This window comes from Elephas maximus, chromosome X, assembly GCF_024166365.1.
Source record: "Elephas maximus indicus isolate mEleMax1 chromosome X, mEleMax1 primary haplotype, whole genome shotgun sequence".
Classification (NCBI taxonomy): domain Eukaryota; kingdom Metazoa; phylum Chordata; class Mammalia; order Proboscidea; family Elephantidae; genus Elephas; species Elephas maximus.
In genome coordinates, this window is record NC_064846.1 from 168,868,777 (window position 1) to 168,886,670 (window position 17,894).

At 45.9% G+C, this 17,894-nt stretch overlaps 1 protein-coding gene across 4 annotated transcripts; it reads right to left on the bottom strand.

Annotated features, from left to right (window-relative positions):
- Nucleotides 1–1,526: 1,526 nt before the first annotated feature.
- Nucleotides 1,527–11,879, bottom strand: LOC126069589 (holocytochrome c-type synthase). Of its 4 annotated transcripts, none has more exons than XM_049873133.1 (7): nucleotides 11,786–11,879; nucleotides 11,024–11,156; nucleotides 8,209–8,360; nucleotides 7,153–7,301; nucleotides 6,459–6,578; nucleotides 3,848–3,934; nucleotides 1,527–3,138 (listed from the first exon to the last, which is right to left on the bottom strand). In XM_049873133.1, exons 2-7 carry the CDS (start codon nucleotides 11,121–11,123, stop codon nucleotides 2,940–2,942), a joined length of 807 nt encoding a protein of 268 aa, XP_049729090.1. In that variant the 5' UTR covers nucleotides 11,124–11,156; nucleotides 11,786–11,879; the 3' UTR covers nucleotides 1,527–2,939. The 4 variants fall into 4 exon arrangements, with proteins under 4 accessions (XP_049729090.1, XP_049729088.1, XP_049729089.1 ...); XM_049873131.1 differs by having other exon boundaries at nucleotides 11,699–11,879; XM_049873132.1 differs by having other exon boundaries at nucleotides 11,776–11,878.
- Between the last annotated feature and the right edge of the window lie 6,015 nt (nucleotides 11,880–17,894).

The following is a 17,894-nucleotide window of genomic DNA, read 5'->3' on the forward strand; positions in this document are numbered from 1 at the left end:
GAATCTCCCTTGCTGACCACCATGAGGTGAGGGCTAACATTTATCACACACAGGCCCTACGGGCTCTTCCCCACACCTTGTAATAGCACCCGAACAACTCTGGGAATTTCTGGCTCTTGTATTCTCATGTTACAGCAGAGAAAGCTGAGGCCTAAAGACCTTGATCAGAGTCCAGGGCAGGCCGTCTGGCCCCGGGACACGCTTTCTCCACCACCTCGCTCATTGCCTCAAGCCCAGGGAGATCGAAAATGGTCCAGAGCACCATTCAGCCAGCCACTGAGAGGCGCGCTGACTGCTGAGCTCGCTTCAGAGGCGTTAATCACTCAGGTAGAGGATAAACCCTGCTGATGACTCAGTACAAAAACGTAACCATCTTTGTCTGTTCAGGACTCTGATGTGAACTCCCATCTCCTGGGTTAACACTCTCAGTGAGAATTTTAGCACTCGCCACTGTTTCTTACAGTCCGTCCTCCACGAGACTGTGCTTTTGCATCTGCGTGACCTGGTGCGATGCCCAGAGTGCGTGTAAGTCAACACGTAACGAACGTTTGCCGGTGAGCTAACAGGAACACCAAATCCACTTTAGTCTGCAATCCCAGTTTTGAACCCCCACCTCAGCTGCTAATGCTTAGTCTGTTGTGCAATGGCTCTGTGGTAGAGTGATTTCCATAGGGCAGAGATTTCTTTGATTTAAAACCCTGGAGAACATCTAAAATGAATTTCGGGTTATAGATGGGATCATCTAGGAGAGCAGAGAAGTACCCATCCCTGGACGTGATCATGTGGAATCTAGACAGAGTGGCTTCGAATAGCCAGGACGTAACCTTGGCCAATAGTGGGAAACGGTGTGTTACCACCCCTGGTCTTGTCAGCAACTTCCCTTGACAGGTGAGAAATTGTTTCTCCCTAGAAATACTGTAGCCCCCCCCCCAAAAGGGGTGAATCCCTGCCTATGGTTTCATTCTCAGGGTCCCGTTCCAATGCTTGCTTTCTCTTAGTCATACCTTATCCTACACTTATCCAAAGGAGCTCTGGTGATGCAGCAGTTAAGAGTAATGGCTGCTAACCAAAAGGTCAGTAGTTTGAATCCACCAGCTGCTCTTTGGAAACCATGGCAGTCCTACTCTGTCCTATAGGGTCGCTATCAGTCGGAATCAACTTGACACACTTAGGACAAAAAAAAAAAAAAAAGCCAACAGTAATTAGTTTCCTCCAGAGTTTGAAAATATGTAATTAACAGGTGAGAAAACGGCTGTCTCAAACAGACCGTAGCATTACTTCTGTAAAGATTACATATCTGAAGAGACAATTGTAAAGTGTCATGTTACTCTGAAAAGACTTTCAAAACCTGTCATGATCAGCTTTACTTTAAAATACACAAACATTTTGAAGTATAGAAGTGTTTAAGGTTGTTGGGTTTGTAAAACGTCACACGACAAAACTGACACCGCAAAGAAGTCCGTACCAGAATAATGACTCACAGACTGTCAAGCCCATCTACAAATTAATAACACACAGTGTTTCAGATAAATTAAGGGATTTATTATCATCCACACACACGCAAAAACAAAACCAACAAGCGTTTGTAACATGCTAGTGGAAATCAGAGCAACCAGTTTATGAATTACTAGTTTGAGGGATTTCAATGGCAAATTTAGAACTTCCTTAAAAAAAAATCTGAACTGAGACTGTGCGTTAATTCAAACACTCTACATCTGGGGAAAAAAAAACTCTTCCAGTGAATTTTAACACTCAAATATAATCACATACTAATCAACTATAATCAAAATTTAGAGTGCGGACCATTGCCGGCAGTGCGACTCGAACCAGGCTTTCGAGGGTTGAGTTTAGGTCAACCAGAGGATGGCTTCAGACAGAAAGAACAGGACTAAGTTGAGATAACTCAACAAATGCCAGGGACAAGGAGGTGGCTTGCTTGCAGTGGTTATGTATTAGAACAAGAGTTAAACAGAAAGTATTTCAGAAGTTTACACACATATTCCAAAGCATGATCTAATCACGGTGCAGCTGAAAGCACGAGTAGTCCCCGACTTAGGACATATTCCGGTTGACTAACTGCACTTATGACCATCTTTTTTTTTTTTTTTTGTACATCTTATTGTTAGCAATATCTACTACAATTCTGAGGCACGTAATTTGCCGACATTATCATTCAATGCTATGACTATAAAGATACTGATAATAAAAGGAGATAATAATGAAAACCAAAAAAAATCAATGAGATATTCTACTTACATCAGAAACAACTTACGATGGAGTCGTTGGAATGGAACCCTGTTTTAAGTCGGGGACTACCTGTATTCTAGAACAAGGTCCAGTCTGAAAATTTTGTTTAAATGAGAATTTGAAGATACAAGATTTGTCTTAGTTTATTTCCAGTGTATACCTTTTCATTATGTTTGGGGGTCGCTACTACACTGTACGGACTTTAAAAATACTGGTCAACTTTTTAAAAAGCACAACTACCTCTTATTTATAATGAACAGTTTGAGTTAAAATATCTGATGAGGTTAATACCTCCTGAGCATCAAATTGGCTTTCAGTGTTTGCATATCAAGTATTCATGAGAAAATGTAAGGACAGAAAAGCATCTTTCTTCAACATTTTAAGAAAAGTTCTTTTTCAGAGGTTGTACAGACTTTTCTAGATTAAATACACAGGGAATACTGCAGCTGAAGGAGAAACTAAGGGGCTACTATTTAAGCTGAAATGGAAGAAAACGTAAAAGAACCTGCTATAAACCACAAAGTAAAATGTGATTCACAAGAGAACGGTCCTTCCTGAAGCAAAGGGTTGAGTGTGATTACCGACTTGAAGCCTCTATTACATCTTGAATGCAATTCACTTTGGGGAAAATAGTTTAATATATCTCTCAGAAAAAAATAGGTGCTATTTTTCCATCTCAAACAAAATAGTGGTTACGAAGTCCAGCGCCACCAGGCGACCTTCATCCTGTCCCACACTGCTGAGAGGGAATCCAGGGCAGGACGGACGTCCAAGACGGTGAACTGGTACTCCTTGTTCACCTCGCCGCCATCGTAGTAGTCAATGACGTACCTCACCTCTGTCCCACAGCGGTTGATGATCCAATCGTGCCTGTCAAAAGGCAACTCATACCTGGAACGAAAACATGCCAGTGAGGGTTAGAACGCTTCCTGTGTGCTCAGTCCTGGTTCTTCGCACGTGCACATGCCTGCCCTGAGAGTCAGACATCTAACTGGGGAGATGAGACTCACTCAGAGACTCACACAGTCTACAGCACTAAAGGATAGTGGTGCTGAATAACTTAACGATTTCAGCTCAGATGGCAGCTCGTCTACTAGCAAAGGAATCAGTCACTGGGAAAGAGACCCAGGTCAGGCAGGTCAGCTGAAATACTGCAGCAGTCCAGGTGGGAGCTGCGAATCTGAGCTACCCTAGGAAAAAAAGGGAGAAATGCTAAGTGGACAGATCCCAAGAGATCTGTCATAGCAGGTATAAGAGGACAGACCCAGGAAGACAGGGGACAGCTCAATTCAATCCCACATCAAGACAGGAAGCAACCCACGAAACCCTAAGAAACCTGCCTATCAATGGGCAAACTTGAGGGAGCGGAAGAAGCTTACAGTCGTTAGGACCTCTGCAGGAGAACAGGAGAAGAAATTTGCAGGTGAACACTGTTTCAGTTTTGGCAGGTGGTGCTGTATGTAGTTTCTTGGTGTTTTGGGGCATCATAGGTTTGTTTTTCCTTGACACCATAGTTTTTTAGATTATTCACTTCTGGTAAGAAGAGAAAGTTTACCCTGACCTGAGGAAGGAACAGTAACATTTTTGCACTGGTACTCACCCTATCCACGAACGGATTCTTGCCCTTGGTGAATACTCTTTAGCTTTACCTCCAAATCGGATCAACGACGGACCACAAGGACATTCCCTAGAGATCCCCAGATAAGAAAAGTCTGTTAAAATATCTTCTCTCCAAATGTTCTACATTCCACCTTGGTGAGTAGCGTCTGGGGTCTTAAAAGCGTGTGAGCGGCCATCTAGGATACTCCACTGGTCTTACCCCTTCAGGAGCAAGGAAAAATGAAGAAAACTAAAGATATAAGGAAAAGATTAGTCCAAAGGACAGATGGACCACATCTACCACAGCCTCCACCAGACTGAGCCCAGTACAACTAGATGGTGCCTGGCTACTGCCACTAACTGCTCTGACAGAGATCACAACAGAGGGTCACGGACAGAGCTGGAGAAAAATGTAGAACAAAATTCTAACTCACAAAAAAAGACCAGACTTACTGGCCTGACAGAGACTGGAGAAATCCTGAGAGTATGGCCCCCGGACACAGTAATGAAGTCACTCCCGAGGTTCACCCTTTAGCCAAAGATTAGACAGGCCCATAAAACAACATGAGACTAAAGGGGCACACCACCCCAGGGGCAAGGACTAGAAGGCAGGAGGGGACAGGAAAGCTGGTAATAGGGAACCCAAGGTCGAGAACGGAGAGAGTGCTGACATGCCGTGGGGTTGTTAACCAACGTCATAAAACAGTATGTGTACTGTTTCATGAGAAACTTGTTTGTTCTGTAAACTTTCGTCTAAACTACAATAAAAAAAATACATATGTATATCTTCTTTCCTTTGAAAAAGATGTCCCAATTTTTCAATAGTACATTTTTCTGTATGTGCTTTAAAAAATCTCACATGTTCAGAAAAAGATAACTTTTAAAGGGATAATTCAAAGGAATACTCCCTCTATTAAGAATATTCCTCTTTATTTCTGGAGTGGGTACCTTTCACTCTCCCCCCTTCCTTCCAAATACGCTCACTGTTCTTTCCAAGAGTCAGGAAACAGGACCTTTCCATTTGGTGCAGGGATACAGGCAGATTCTCAGAAGAGAAATAGGTGTAAGGCTGGGGGTGTTTCAGATGAACATAAAAAAAGTCCTACACTCTTCTTTCCTTTGAAATCAATGAACAATATTATGAGTAAAGAAAAATAAAAGATGAATTCCTAGGAACTAGTTGTAATTTTTTTTTTTTTTTTAGTGTTGGACCATCTCCCTAAATAAATGAATAAGCAAACACAAACTGAAGGCCTCCTTGGTGTCAGCACTTGCCCAGGCACTTGGGTACAGCAGTCTCGTACGAGGCCCTTCTAGCCCTGCCCTCCTGGAGTACCCCATGGGCCTACACACTAGACACACAGTTGTTTCCCCACGGAGGAGGGAAAACCCAAAAATGAAACCCATTGCTGTCGACGTGATTCCAACTCATAGCGACCACAGGACCGAGCAGAACTGCCCCATAGGGTTTCCAAGACTGCTACATCTTTCTCCCGATGGACGCCGGAAGAGGGCATCAATGAGGCAGCCTATGATCTTGTTAGCGACATTGGTAAGACAGGCTTCTGTGCTGATGTGTCTCTCTGCTAACGGAGGGAGCAACAATCCTGACTCGGGGAATTCTTTCCCTTCTCCCTGTAGGAACAGCTCATTAGCCTCTCTCCTGAAGAGGGCACAGGCAGAGATGAAGCTCAGTTCAGGCAGACTTTCTCCCGGAGACTGGACCGTGGGTTTTCAACAAGCTACTTCATCTTGACACAACTCTGGAAAATGACTGCAGAGGGAGCTGAAAGCAACCCTTAAATTTCCTCTTTGCTTTTCTCTTGGTTCCATAGCAGTGCTCGAATAAATTCGGAGAGAGTTTTAATTACAGCACACTTTCAAACAAAGTCACTGCAGACAATCGTGGTTCCCCCTCATTAGCAAGCAGGGAGGTGACTCCTGACAGTTGCGGGTTACTGACGAGGTGGCATCACACACACCCATCCGGGGTCCACTGCCCAACTGGTGACACCCAGGGAGGGCTGCTCTTGAATTTTCAGATTCCACATATTAAAAAACAAAACAAGACTTTAAAAAACCATTTAACTGGACTTTAGCCAAGACACTGATGGTGGCTTCAGAGGATTTCCGCCACCGCTGCCAAGTCAGCCCCAACCAGCGAGTCTTCACGGCTGAGGCGTCAGACCTGGTGAAGCAGAGTCCAGCCCTCCCTGCTGTGCCCATGCTGCCTGGCGCACAGCATCCACGGCCATCACGAAGTGGTTGCTGTCTGACACCACTCAGTGCAGGGTACTGTCACACAGCAAAAATTGCCACATAAACAACCAAACCTCTTGCCACTGAGTAGATTCCGACTGGTAACCACCCTATAGGACAGAGTAAAACTGCCTCACAGGGTTTCCAAGGAGCAGCTGGTGGATTCGAACCGCCGACCTTTTGGTTAGCAGTCGAACTCTTAACCACTACGCCACCAGAGTTTCCTAAGATGCCACATAGCGTGCTTTATCAGAATAACAAACTATCTGAATAAAGGGTGAAAACTCTGGAAAACCGGTCTGAAATAGGAAAGCTGCTAAAAGGCCTGTTTTTAGAGTCTCAAGCGCACTTACGTGGCGTGAAGGGCTTCCCACTTCAAAATCTCCTTCCAAGCCTGCTCGTTATTCTGATTGTGAATTCGAATGATATTATACATGTCTTTCTGACTAATATCCTCCTCTTTCCACTTCCACCTAGGAAAGAACACGTGGTAACATTTTACGAGTATTGCTGATAGTGCCAGAAAACTAATGCACGGCTTCATAGGATGATTTATTAAACACTACCCTTTATGAAAGGATGAAGAATGCGCACTGTCTACCAATTTAAGTGATCTCAGCCTCACTGGGAAGATTCCCTCCTAACTGCAGAGTAGTACAAAACCCACATGTGCTACAGACACGCCGGAAACAAAGGGTTAACGTTCCCCTTAAGCTCTTTCCCGGAGTCACCAGAAACCAGAGTTGCACAAATACCGTGGCACCATCTACTTTTGGGCGCCACTTTTTCAGATGTTACCATTGACTGATGATTCCCCAACTTTTTTAAAGCATTTTATATGATGGTGGGATTTATTTTTGTTTTCCTTTAATGGTTATTGGCCTTGCATTTATATTCTGATAGGTCTGAAAAGTTAGTCAACTATCAGAAACCAATTCACTTACAAATATTTACTCAACGTTTGGAGATAAAAACGCCTTGAACATTTAATTCTTAGATGAAGCTGACAAGCAAATTGCTATTCAAAGTAGCAGGGCACCCACTTACCCTTTCCTTAACATTGCATTCCAAAACATCTGCTCTGACGGGTAAACCCACTTTTTCTGGGAATCTGCTCTCGGGATGGAGGATTCCTCCCTGGCAGTAGACAGTGGAAAGGGCTGGTCGGGGGCTGGCATCTGATTAGGTGGTGGCATCTACATCAAATAAGCAGGTTGTGTAATGTTGCAAATTGGATATAAAGTGAAAATACGCAGTATAATTAACTACTTCCTGGGAAGAAATGCATCACACGCCAGGCACAGGGTCCCCACGAAACCGGTGGCATCAAAATTCCAGACCTCTCTGAGAATTTGGCTGTTCTGAAGAGTCAGAGTACTGAAGTGCTTTTTCCCCTTTGAGTTCTCATAAACAGTGTGGTTACATTTCTCGTCTTTTTTTCCTTTGGACAAATTAAAACCAGTGTCAAATGGTGCCTGATTCATCAGGATTTCTAGATTCTCTAGATAAGCCCGTGGCCCTCTAAAGTGCAGGCCTAAATCCACCTGTCTCTCCAATAAAAAGTGATTCCAAAAATGAAACCCTGTGCTGTGCGACCATGACGAAATATGAAGAGGCCACAACCCATCTTGTCCTCACCCTCTCTGATGGTATTACAGTTGCTGGTGGTCATGTGACACTGCCCCACATTGAGACTCATATGCAGGTGGCACCCACCCATGCCTTAAGAAGCACGCCATCTTTTAGCATGCCTACAAGGTTTTCCCAAGACGAAAACCACCTCTGCTAACTCTAGCTATACTCCTTATAGAATTTCCCTGGGCTACCTAGCGACTCTAGCCCAAAAGAAAATATTCATTTGGCATGGCCTCTTTCCGGTAAACCTACTCTGGCTTTTAGTATGCAGTTTTCTTTCTCAGGCGTTCTCTGAAACTAGACTCCATAAGTAACACAGTCTAGAGTTTCACTGTGGAAGGAAGATCCAACGTCTTTGTTTTAAAAGGAGAGAAGAATCAATCCCAATAGCCTGCAATGTGTCTTGGGAGTTCGTGAAAGAATCTCAGCACAGTTAAGTCCTAGGACGCAGGGATGAGCAGGCATTACCAGATTGGAAGGATCTAGGTTCTCCTTATTCTCAGACGCAGTGGCCTTCACAGGGCACTCCACATACTCGTATGCGCGCTCCTGGTGAGCAGGCACAGAGTACGTTTTGCTCTCACAGGTGGAGTCTGATGGTTTTGAACTCTCTGGGCAACCTGAAATAAATCAAGTATGAAAATGGTGTCACTACAAAGGCAGGACATGTGGCTCCCTCTATAGGGGCCCTAAAGAGCTTTGTTTTTGACCAATGATTACCAACAGAGGAAAAGCCAGGCTTCTGTCATTTAAAGCTACCCAAGAGCTAAGCCACCTAACATTCCAAAGTCCTAAAGATGAAGAGGTTTTGTAAATTTCCTTTGCCTCTGAAAGAGTAACGGAGACCTATCCTCTTATTGTGCCATGCCCCCACCAAACATAAACAAATAGAAATCATCAGCTCCAAGAGTTTGTCTGTGCCGTGGTTTTAATATTTGACTAGAAGGTACCCAGTTTGGACTGCAGCAGTGAGCTGCTGCCAAGGAACCAAAGTGGGGGCCGGGCCACATTTAACCCAGTGTTCTTGACTTGCCATTGCAAGTTGCAGACAAGTTCCTGCCCAGTCAGGGTAGAGTGTAGGCCAGGTGTTCCGTACTGATGCACCGTGTGAGGTACCGGGGGCGACGGAAGCAAACATGCACAGCAGCCTTCAAAGAGGCCAACCAGTTGTGGTTGAGTAGACTCTGACTCATGGCGACCCCACGTGTGTCAAAGCAGAACTCTGCTCAGTAGCGTTTCCAATGGCTAAGTTTTTGGAAGTAGGCTGCCAAGCCTTTCTTCTGAGGTGCCTCTGGGTGGACTCGAACCACCAACCTTTTGGTTGGCAGCTGAGCGCATTAACCATTTGTACTGCCCAGGGACTCCAAAAAAAGCTAGTGGCGGAAAGTCTGAGTGCCACTATGCTTGCACTTTCTTCCCAGAATGAAACTAGGCATAGCACAAAACTCTGCCTACGTGTGATTCCCCATGAGCAGATGGCCATGGTTTAGCAAGAAGAGGCAGACCTTAAAGACTTCTCTGAAGAGGGAAGGTCTGAGCCTAGTAAGATTAGCAGCAGGAAGGGCCCGCAAGGCCCAAGGATCCAGAGCGTGGATCTGTGCGAGTGCAGGGCCTGAGGAGCTGCTCTCCGAGTTAGGAGAGTGCGGGCCAGCACCTGGCAAGCTACCGCCCTGGGAGAGGGCTGCTCGTGTGAAAGAATCCCTGTCTTAGGCAGCAGCAGTGACCGGCAGTGACACGGATATGGCAATGCTAGATGTTGTACACGCTCCCTTTTCTATGCCTCTCCTCCCAGGCCTCATCCCCTAGTACCCCATGCCACTGCCCACTTTAGGGGTGAAGGGAGTCCTGCTATCCCTCCCCTCTCTACCAAGCAAAGCTCCAAGCCTTTCCAGATCGCTGGTCTTAGCTTGGTGTTACAAAAGAAAGAATGTGTTTAAACTTTTCACATTATATAACCAGTAGCCCTTTCAATCTCCTACAAATACCCATGCTTTTTACTAACGCAAATAAATCTAACTGACGGCTCTTCAGGATACAGACAAACGAAATCAACCAGTGGACAGCTCTATAGCCTCCCTGGGGACGCTCACAGCAGGAGCACGGGTGCTTTGTCAGAATCTATTGGATTTGACCTTGTCCAAGGTCACAGAATTTTTGCCGGCCTTGCCACTCACTAGCTGTATGACTTAGAGAGTCTCTGTTAGTTACTCCATGCCTCAGTTTGCTTGACTATAAAATGGGGAGAAAACCTATCACACAGGAGCCTGTGGACTAGAACATAACCTCCATTAGGAAAAGGAGTTTGGTCTGTTTTGCACCCTGGTGTTCTCTCAATGAGGAGCCCTGGTGGTGCAGTGGCTAAGTGCTTGGCTGCTAACCAAAAGATCAACAGTTTGAACCCACCAGCTGATCCATGGGAGAAAGATGTGGCAGTCTGCTCCTGTAAAGATTACAGCCTTGGAAACCCTATGGGGTAGTTCTACTCTGTCCTGTAGGGTTGCTACGAGCAGGAAGCAACTTGACAGCAGTGGGTTTGCTTTGGTTTTTGGTTCTCTCAGTGCACAAACAAACCCCAGCAATGCTTGGCACGGAGTCGACAGTGAGTAAATCTTTGTCAACTGAGTGATGGCATGAACGACTGCAACACAAGAAAGTATTAGTACTCTGGGAGCACTCCATGTAGGTTCCTCCCCCATCACAGGTTAAAACAGGAAGTCACAGGTCAGACGGACTCAAGACATGCCTGTATACAATCTACAGCAGATATGGACCACTGACATTTGGGGCTGGATAATGCTCTGTTGTGAGGAGCTGTCCTGTGCATTGCAGGATGTTGGGCAGCCTTCCTGACCTCTATCCAGTAGCACCATCTCCTCCAGTTGTGACGAGTGCCAAATGCTCCCAGACAGTGCCAAGTGTTCCCTGGGGGACACAACTGCCCTGAGCAGAAAACCTCTTACGTAGACATAAACTTTGGGGGTGGGAGCTGATTTATGGGACAATTACTAAGTGTCAAGCACTCTCTGAAACACTTTCATGCATTATCTCAGTGAATCTTCACAATGACCTTGTAAAATACTATCAGAGTATCTCCATCTTACAGGTAGTGGACAGACATAGCAGAAACAACTTGTCTAAAGTCACACGCCTCACAAGGGGCAAAACAAGGACCGAGCCCCGGCTGACTCACTCTCAGGAGCTTCACCAGCACGCTACACTCCCTCTTCTTTACAATCCTGCTGAGGATTCTCTTTTCATTACTATCTTCTAGACAGTTGATTACCTCTCATTTTCCCTTCGTGCATCGGACATCCCGAAGGTGGAGACGCTGTCTGACGATCGGTCTGAACTGCAACAGGAGGCGTAGATGCAGACAAACCCATGGCCGGGAATCACAGTGCTGACTCCAAACAATTCTAAACGCACACACGCCAAAGCAAAGAAACCGATTAATGCTGACATCTCCGTTCACACTACTCTCTTGTTATTCTTAATCTGGCCAACCCTGTTCTTCCTGTCATCCTTAATGGGAACCTACCAGGAGGGCACTCACCTCGTGGGATCCCTCTGAATATGTTCCACCCTTCAGGAAATACTAGCGTTAGATCTATGCCACCCTTTGAGGGCACGTTTCTAAGGGTTGTGGGTTTGGGAGGAGGTCTCTGAGAAAGAAAGAAGGTAACACCACAGCAAGGAGTGCAGGCCTGTGGGAGGGGGCCGGCGAGGTGATGATCCCCATGGGGGATGGGAGGCCCACCTTGCCCAGCCTCGACCCCCAGGACTTAGCAAAGGGGTTGTGGGAGGGTGCGCCGCAGAAAAGAGGAGTCGAGGAAAGACGGAAGGGACAGCGCAGGCCGGGGTACGGCCAGAATCTCCTCACGCCGTCCCTGCTCCTTCCACCTGCTCCAGCCCCCAGACTCCAGACCCCACCGGCCGTAACCAGGCAGTCCCTCCGCACCTGACTCCTCCCCCGGGCTACTCCAGGCGGCCGGCTCCCGCCTTTAACCGTCAACCCAAGCCCAGAGAACCAGCGACCTGCCACAACCTCCGCCACCTTCGCTTTGCCGGGTCACTGCTGTCCCAGCGGTCACAGCCGGCACCCGCCCATACCGCCGCTTCCTTTTCTGAAGGCGGGACTTCCTTCCGGGAGCGTGGGAAGCCGGGCGCAGACTGAAGGGGCGGGACTTCTGGGAACCTTCGCGGAGCGGATCCCGCCCCCTCACCCCGTCCGCCTATAAGCGCTAGCGCGCGCTCTCTGGCCCCGCCCCTCCCGGCCTGGCGCCCACTTAGTCACGCCCTGGAGAGGCGAGATTTCATTCCGGTTCAGAGTGACGCTGTCGGCTGTAGAGGCTGTAAGCCGTGCAGGGGTTCCTTTGAAGTTTTTAAATTTCTATTTTTAAAATAGGATCCCGTCAGTTTAAATTATAGTAATGACTCCAGAAATGCCAGTAGGTGTCCGGAGCTGCAGCCGACTCTGGACGTTCCAAAGTGCACAAGACAGGGTACTGGGTCCCAAGGACTCCTTAGCTAGGTGTGGACTTCTATGGAAAAAAAGTACATTTTTACTTTCACTTACCTTGAGCGGAAATTTAGCATTTTCTTCCAATTGAAATGTAGGGAACAAATCCCAGTAGTGTTAGCTCTGCGACACCAATGGTAATCACAGGTATAAATGATATCCCATACAGTTGTTGTGTCTGCCTCGAAATGCCGTTCATCACTACTTAGAAATTAAGGTAACTAGGGTTTTAGACCTTGTTAGAGAGCCCTGGTGGCGCAGTGGTTAAGAGCTCAGGCTGCTAACCAAAGGTCGGCAGTTTAATTGCCAGCCGCCCCTTGGAAACCCTATGGGGCAGTTCTACTCTTACAGGGTTGCTATGAGTTGCAATCGACTGAACAGCAACGGGTGTGAGTCGACTCCAGGGCAACAGTGGGTTTTTTTTAGGCCTTGTTGGGAGTCCCTGGGTGTCGCAAATGGTTAAGTGCTCGGTTACTAGGCAAAAGGTAGGCAGTTCCAACCCACCCAGAGGTCTCTTGGAAGACAGGCCTGGTGATCTGCTTCTGAGAGGACACAGCCTTGAAAACCGTATGGAGCAGTTCTACTCTGCTGACAGGGTCGCCATGAGTCCGAATTGATGGCAACTGACAACAACAGCACTTACCTAAAGGTTGGCAGTTGGAACCCACCCAGTGGTGCCTCAGAGGAAAGGCCTGGTGATCAGCTTTTGAAAGGGGTTTCTGTGAGTCGGAATCAACTCCACAATAACAACAATAGAGCTTGTTACTGAAAATGTTAATAAAGAGTCGTGTGTTTTTCTATGCACGGTAGTCATCCCCTGGGTGCTGGGAGTACTGGCGGCTGTCATCTCTCAGCTGAGTCTCTCTCTAGGATTTGTCTTCTGCCTAAGGGAACTGTCTCCTCAAGCAAAGCCACATTCCCTCCCTGAGGATGAGCTGAATCCAATGAGTAGTCTCTGCAAGGGTGCATAGGCCCAGCGTGCTTGCCTCAAGGGGGACAACTCAGAGGGGCCATTCCAGCTTCAGAGCTGCTCATAGGCCCAGCTGCATTTCAACTTCTCAAGGCAATAGTTTCAGGGGTTCATGCAACCTTCATGGCTCCAGGAAGTCTGAAGTTCATGAGAACTTGAAATTCTGTTCTGTATCTTTTCCCTTTTGATCAGGATTCTTCTATAGAGTCTTTGATCAAAATATTCAGTAATGGTAGCCAGGCACCATCCAGTTCTTCTGCTCTCGCAAAGGAGGCATTTGCTCATGGAGACAATTAGCCACTCGTTCCACATCCTCCATCTACTCTTGACTCTCGGTCTTCCTGTCTTGCTCTAGGTGAATAGAGACCAATTGTGGTGCCCTGGATGGCCACTTGTAAGCTTTTAAGACGCTAGGCACTATGCAGCAAACTAGGAGGTAGAACAAAAATAGTAGGCCAATTAACTGGGATGTCACACGTAATCATGACCCTAAACTTCCAAACCAAGAAACCAAATCCCATGAGGTTTTTTGGTTGTTCATAAGCAGCCTCAGCAACTACTCTTTTTTTTCAATCGTTTTTGTAAATATGTCTATCACACAACTTTTGCCAATTCAACTTTTTACAGGTGGGCAACTTAGTGACAGCAATTACAATTACTGGTTGTGTAACTCTACCCTTAATCCATGTGATATTTCCATCACCATTAACCTGCCCAGTGATTGTTAAAGTTGTATGTCAACTTTGCTGGGCCATGATACTCAGTGGTTTGGCAGTTATGATGTAGTTTGGCAGTCGTATGATGTTGTGATCAGTTCCATGATGGGATTTGATATAATGTGATCACCTCCATGATGGGATCTGCTGTGAGTAGCCAGTCAATTGAAAGGGAGTTTCTTTGGGGTGCAGCCTGTATCCAATACAGGCAGACTCTGGCAAGGCTCATGGGCTTTTTGCTCACTCTGGATCAGGCAGCTGTCTCCTGTTCGTCTGACCTCTGTTTCTTGAGACTTGAGCTAGCAGCTTCCATGATGTCTTGCCTGCTGATCTTGGGATTCGTCAGTCTTCGCAGCCTGTGAGCAAGAGCCCTGCTGCCTGACCTGCTGATCTTGGGTTCTCCAGCCCCGGTGGCTACGTGAATCAGGAGAAGCCTCCAGTCTGACCCATGGACTTGGGACGTTCTGGCCTCTATGACTACATGAGCCATTTCCTTGATATAAATCTCTTTGTATATTTATATGCTTTACTGGTTTTGCTTCTTTAGAGAACCCAGCCTAAGACACCTCCTTTACCCCTCCCTCCCACCCCTCATAACCACTAACGAACTTTGTTCTCAATACGTTTATCTTTTCTTGTCTTTTTATATAAGTGAGGTCATACAATATTTGTCCTTTGGTGGTTGACTTATTTTACTCAGCATAATGTCTTCCGGCTCCATCCGTATTGTAGGATGTATCTAAACTTCATTTCTCCTACTGGCGGAGTAGTATTCCATTGTATGTATCTACCACATTTTGTTTATCCATTTATCTGTTGATAGATATTTCGGTTGGTTCCACCTTTTGGTTATTGTGAATAGTGCTGCAATGAACACTGACGTACAGGTCTCTGAATCTCTGCTTTCTAGTCTTTTGGGCGTATACCTAGGAGTGGAATTGCCGGGTCATATGGTAGTTCTATTTTTAGTTTTTTGAGGAACTGCTACACAGTTTTCCACAACAGCTATACCATTTTGCATTTCCACCAGCAATGGGTAAGGGCTCCAGTTTCCTCACATCCTTGACAATATTTGTTGTTTTCTGTTTTTTTATCTTAGCCATCCTAGTGGGAGTGAAATGGTATCTCCTTGTGGTTTTGAATTTCTTCTCTCTGATGGCAAAGGATGCTAAACATCTTTTCATGTGTTTGGTGGCCATTCGAATGTCTTCTTTACTGAAATCTCTATTCAAATCCTTTGCCTGTTTTATGAGTGGGCTATTTGTCTTTTTGTTGTTAAGTTGTCAAAACTTTATATATATTTTGGTTATTAGATTCTTGTCAGATGTATGGTTTCCAAAGATATTCTCCCAGTCTGTAGCTTGTCTTTTCACTTTTTTGGTAAAGTTTTTCAATGAACGAAAGTTTTTAATTTTTATGAGGTCCCATTTATTTATTTTGTCTTTTGCTGTTTGTGCTTTTGCTATTATATTAGATAATCCATTGTTGAAAGCTAGGCCTGCCAGCATTGCTCCTGCTTTTTCTTCTAAGAATTTTACGGTTTTAATTTGTACATTTAGGTCCTTAATCCATTTTGAATTTGGTTTTGTGTATGGTGTGAGGCATGGATCCTGTTTCATTTTTCTGCATGTGGAAATCCAATTTTCCCAGCACCATTTATTGAAAAGACTCTTCTTTCTCCATCAAATGGACTTAGCACCAGTCTGGAGACATTTTTGGTTGTCACAGCTGAGGGAGTGGGGCTACTGGCATCTAGTAGAGTCTAGGGAGGCTGCTATACAGCCTCCAATGAATGGCCCCAAATGTCGATAGTGCTGTGGTTGAGACACACTGCTCTAGGCAAATCTAAAAGGCCAAATACTTGCTTGCCCTGATACCTGGCCACTGGAGCGTGGGCTCCTACCTCCTAAGCTTGGCCAGCTGGAGGCACCCTCCCAGCAGGACTCTAAATCAGGACTTGAAGTTGAAACAGGTTAGAGTTTATGCCCCTCCTGGTTCCCAGTGGAGGAAGCCAGGAGCCAGCGGGGGGCAATAGCAGTGATCAACTAGACTCTCCTGTGGTTTCATCGGGCAGTTTCTTGCTTTCCAGACTCCCTTGGTTTCTGCCCATTTTCCAAGCTGGTGGTTCAGCCTTCCTCTCAGTTCTACCCAATATCCTTCCCATAAATTCCTTGTCTGCTTATAATAGCTAGAGTCAGGTTCTCTTGTGTAATGGTCAGCTTGGGCTAATTGCAATAACAAACAAGTCAACAACTTCAGTGGCTTAGTACACTACGAGCTGCTTTCTCACTCACACAGCAGTCCAGTGCAGTTACTCCCAGTCATGTGGCTTTCCTTCAAGCAGTGGCTCGGAGACCTTAGTTCCTTCCATCCTGCATGGGGCTCTGCCATCCCCAGAGGCCTCCCCAGGGTCTTCTTTATCCAGCTGACCTAGGAGAGAAAAGCATGAGTGGAAGGTCATGTAGGGAGGGTGTTGGGGGCCCAGGTCTGGAAATCTGATCTTCTCTTCTACCCCACCCCATTGACCCACACTGGATGCCAAGACGCTAAGAGATACAGTCTAGTGCTAGCCTAGGAAGAAGGACTCCTTAGTGGGCATTTAGCCCATCTCTGCTGCATCTTGTTTGCAAAAAGCAGATCCTAATGAGCAGAGCCCTGGTGGCACAGTGGTTAAGAGCTTAGCTGCTAACCAAAAGGCCGGTAGTTTGAATCCACCAGCCGCTCCTTGGAAACCCTATGGGGCAGTTCTGCTCTGTCCTACAGGGTCACTATGAGTTGGAGATGACTCCGTGACAACAGATTTGGTTTGGTTTTGGGGTTTAACCAGCAGAGCAGATATGGGCAGGAATGCCACCTGAGAGACAGAGGCCTGTAAAGTGCAAGGGCTAAGCACCCTATGGATTCATGTGTTTGGTGGCCATGGGCTGGGGTTACAAAATACTCAGGAAGGTGCCAGTCTTGGGAGGTACAGAAAATTGAGTAGGAAATGAGAACCACTAATATAGCAAGACCTTATCATTTGCTTGGCAAATCGCATTTATCCACAGGAGGGTCTCCCACACTTAAGACTGAGAGGGCATTTCACTGTAGAATTTTTCATCGTCCTTGTATACCCTCGCCTCCTCTCCATACACTGAAATATCTCATCAGTAATAAATTCTATCCATAACAGTAATGACCCCCTTTTGCTATAGCCAAGGACTTTCCAACATGCTTATTCTTTTGAAGAGGAGGAACTTGGCCGACTACTGTTGTCTGAAAATACCATCTTACGATATACAGAGAGAAATATGGTGAAGTAAGTAAAGACAGAGGAAGTAAAAGCAATGGTTGCTGATTTTGAAAAATATATAGGTTTAGGGGCAAGATGAATTCAGCATTGAACATGTTGCAGTTGAGATGCTGATGGTTATCTAGGCAGTGACGTCCGAGAAGCAGTTTAGAACACAGAGTTGGACCTTGCGAAAGAGAGAGGGCTGCAGATAAAGAAGTGTAAGTCGTCAGCGTAGGGGTGGATGTTAAAGCCACGAGTATGGACGATAACATCTTTCGAGGCTTTTGCTTTTCTTTGCTATCATTCCACATTGACCAAAAAACCTTCTGATATTAATTTGGTTTCCCTACTGGAAAGAGAATGCTTGACTAGCCAACCTAAACATATTCCCGTCTACTTTGCAGTTTTAGTTCTTACTGTAAGCATTTTAAATTAATAAATTGGAGAGAAGAGAAGCAAAAATGGAAGGGAAACAGAGAAGGCGAGGGGTGAGTGGCTGCAGAAGAAGGAGGGGAAGAAGGAGCTCTTGAGTGGTTTGGACTGACTCTGAAGTGGGATTGAAGAATTAAAGCCACAAAAGACAAACTGACGGACCATTCTCTGCCCCTACCACATCAAACACTGTGGCCCAAGAAATATGCTTTGGGGAATATTGAAATTCATATTTTAACTCTT

Bases quoted from the DNA above. Each gene is read 5' to 3' on its own strand.
- LOC126069589 (XM_049873133.1), bottom strand. From the start codon at position 11,123: ATGGGTTTGTCTGCATCTACGCCTCCTGTTGCAGTTCAGACCGATCGT. The intron at 7,302-8,208 runs GTAATGCCTGCT...TATTTGATGTAG, and splicing joins ACCTAGATCCTTCCAATCTG to ATGCCACCACCTAATCAGAT. The intron at 3,935-6,458 runs GTAAGTGCGCTT...GGGGATCTCTAG, and splicing joins TGGGAAGCCCTTCACGCCAC to GGAATGTCCTTGTGGTCCGT.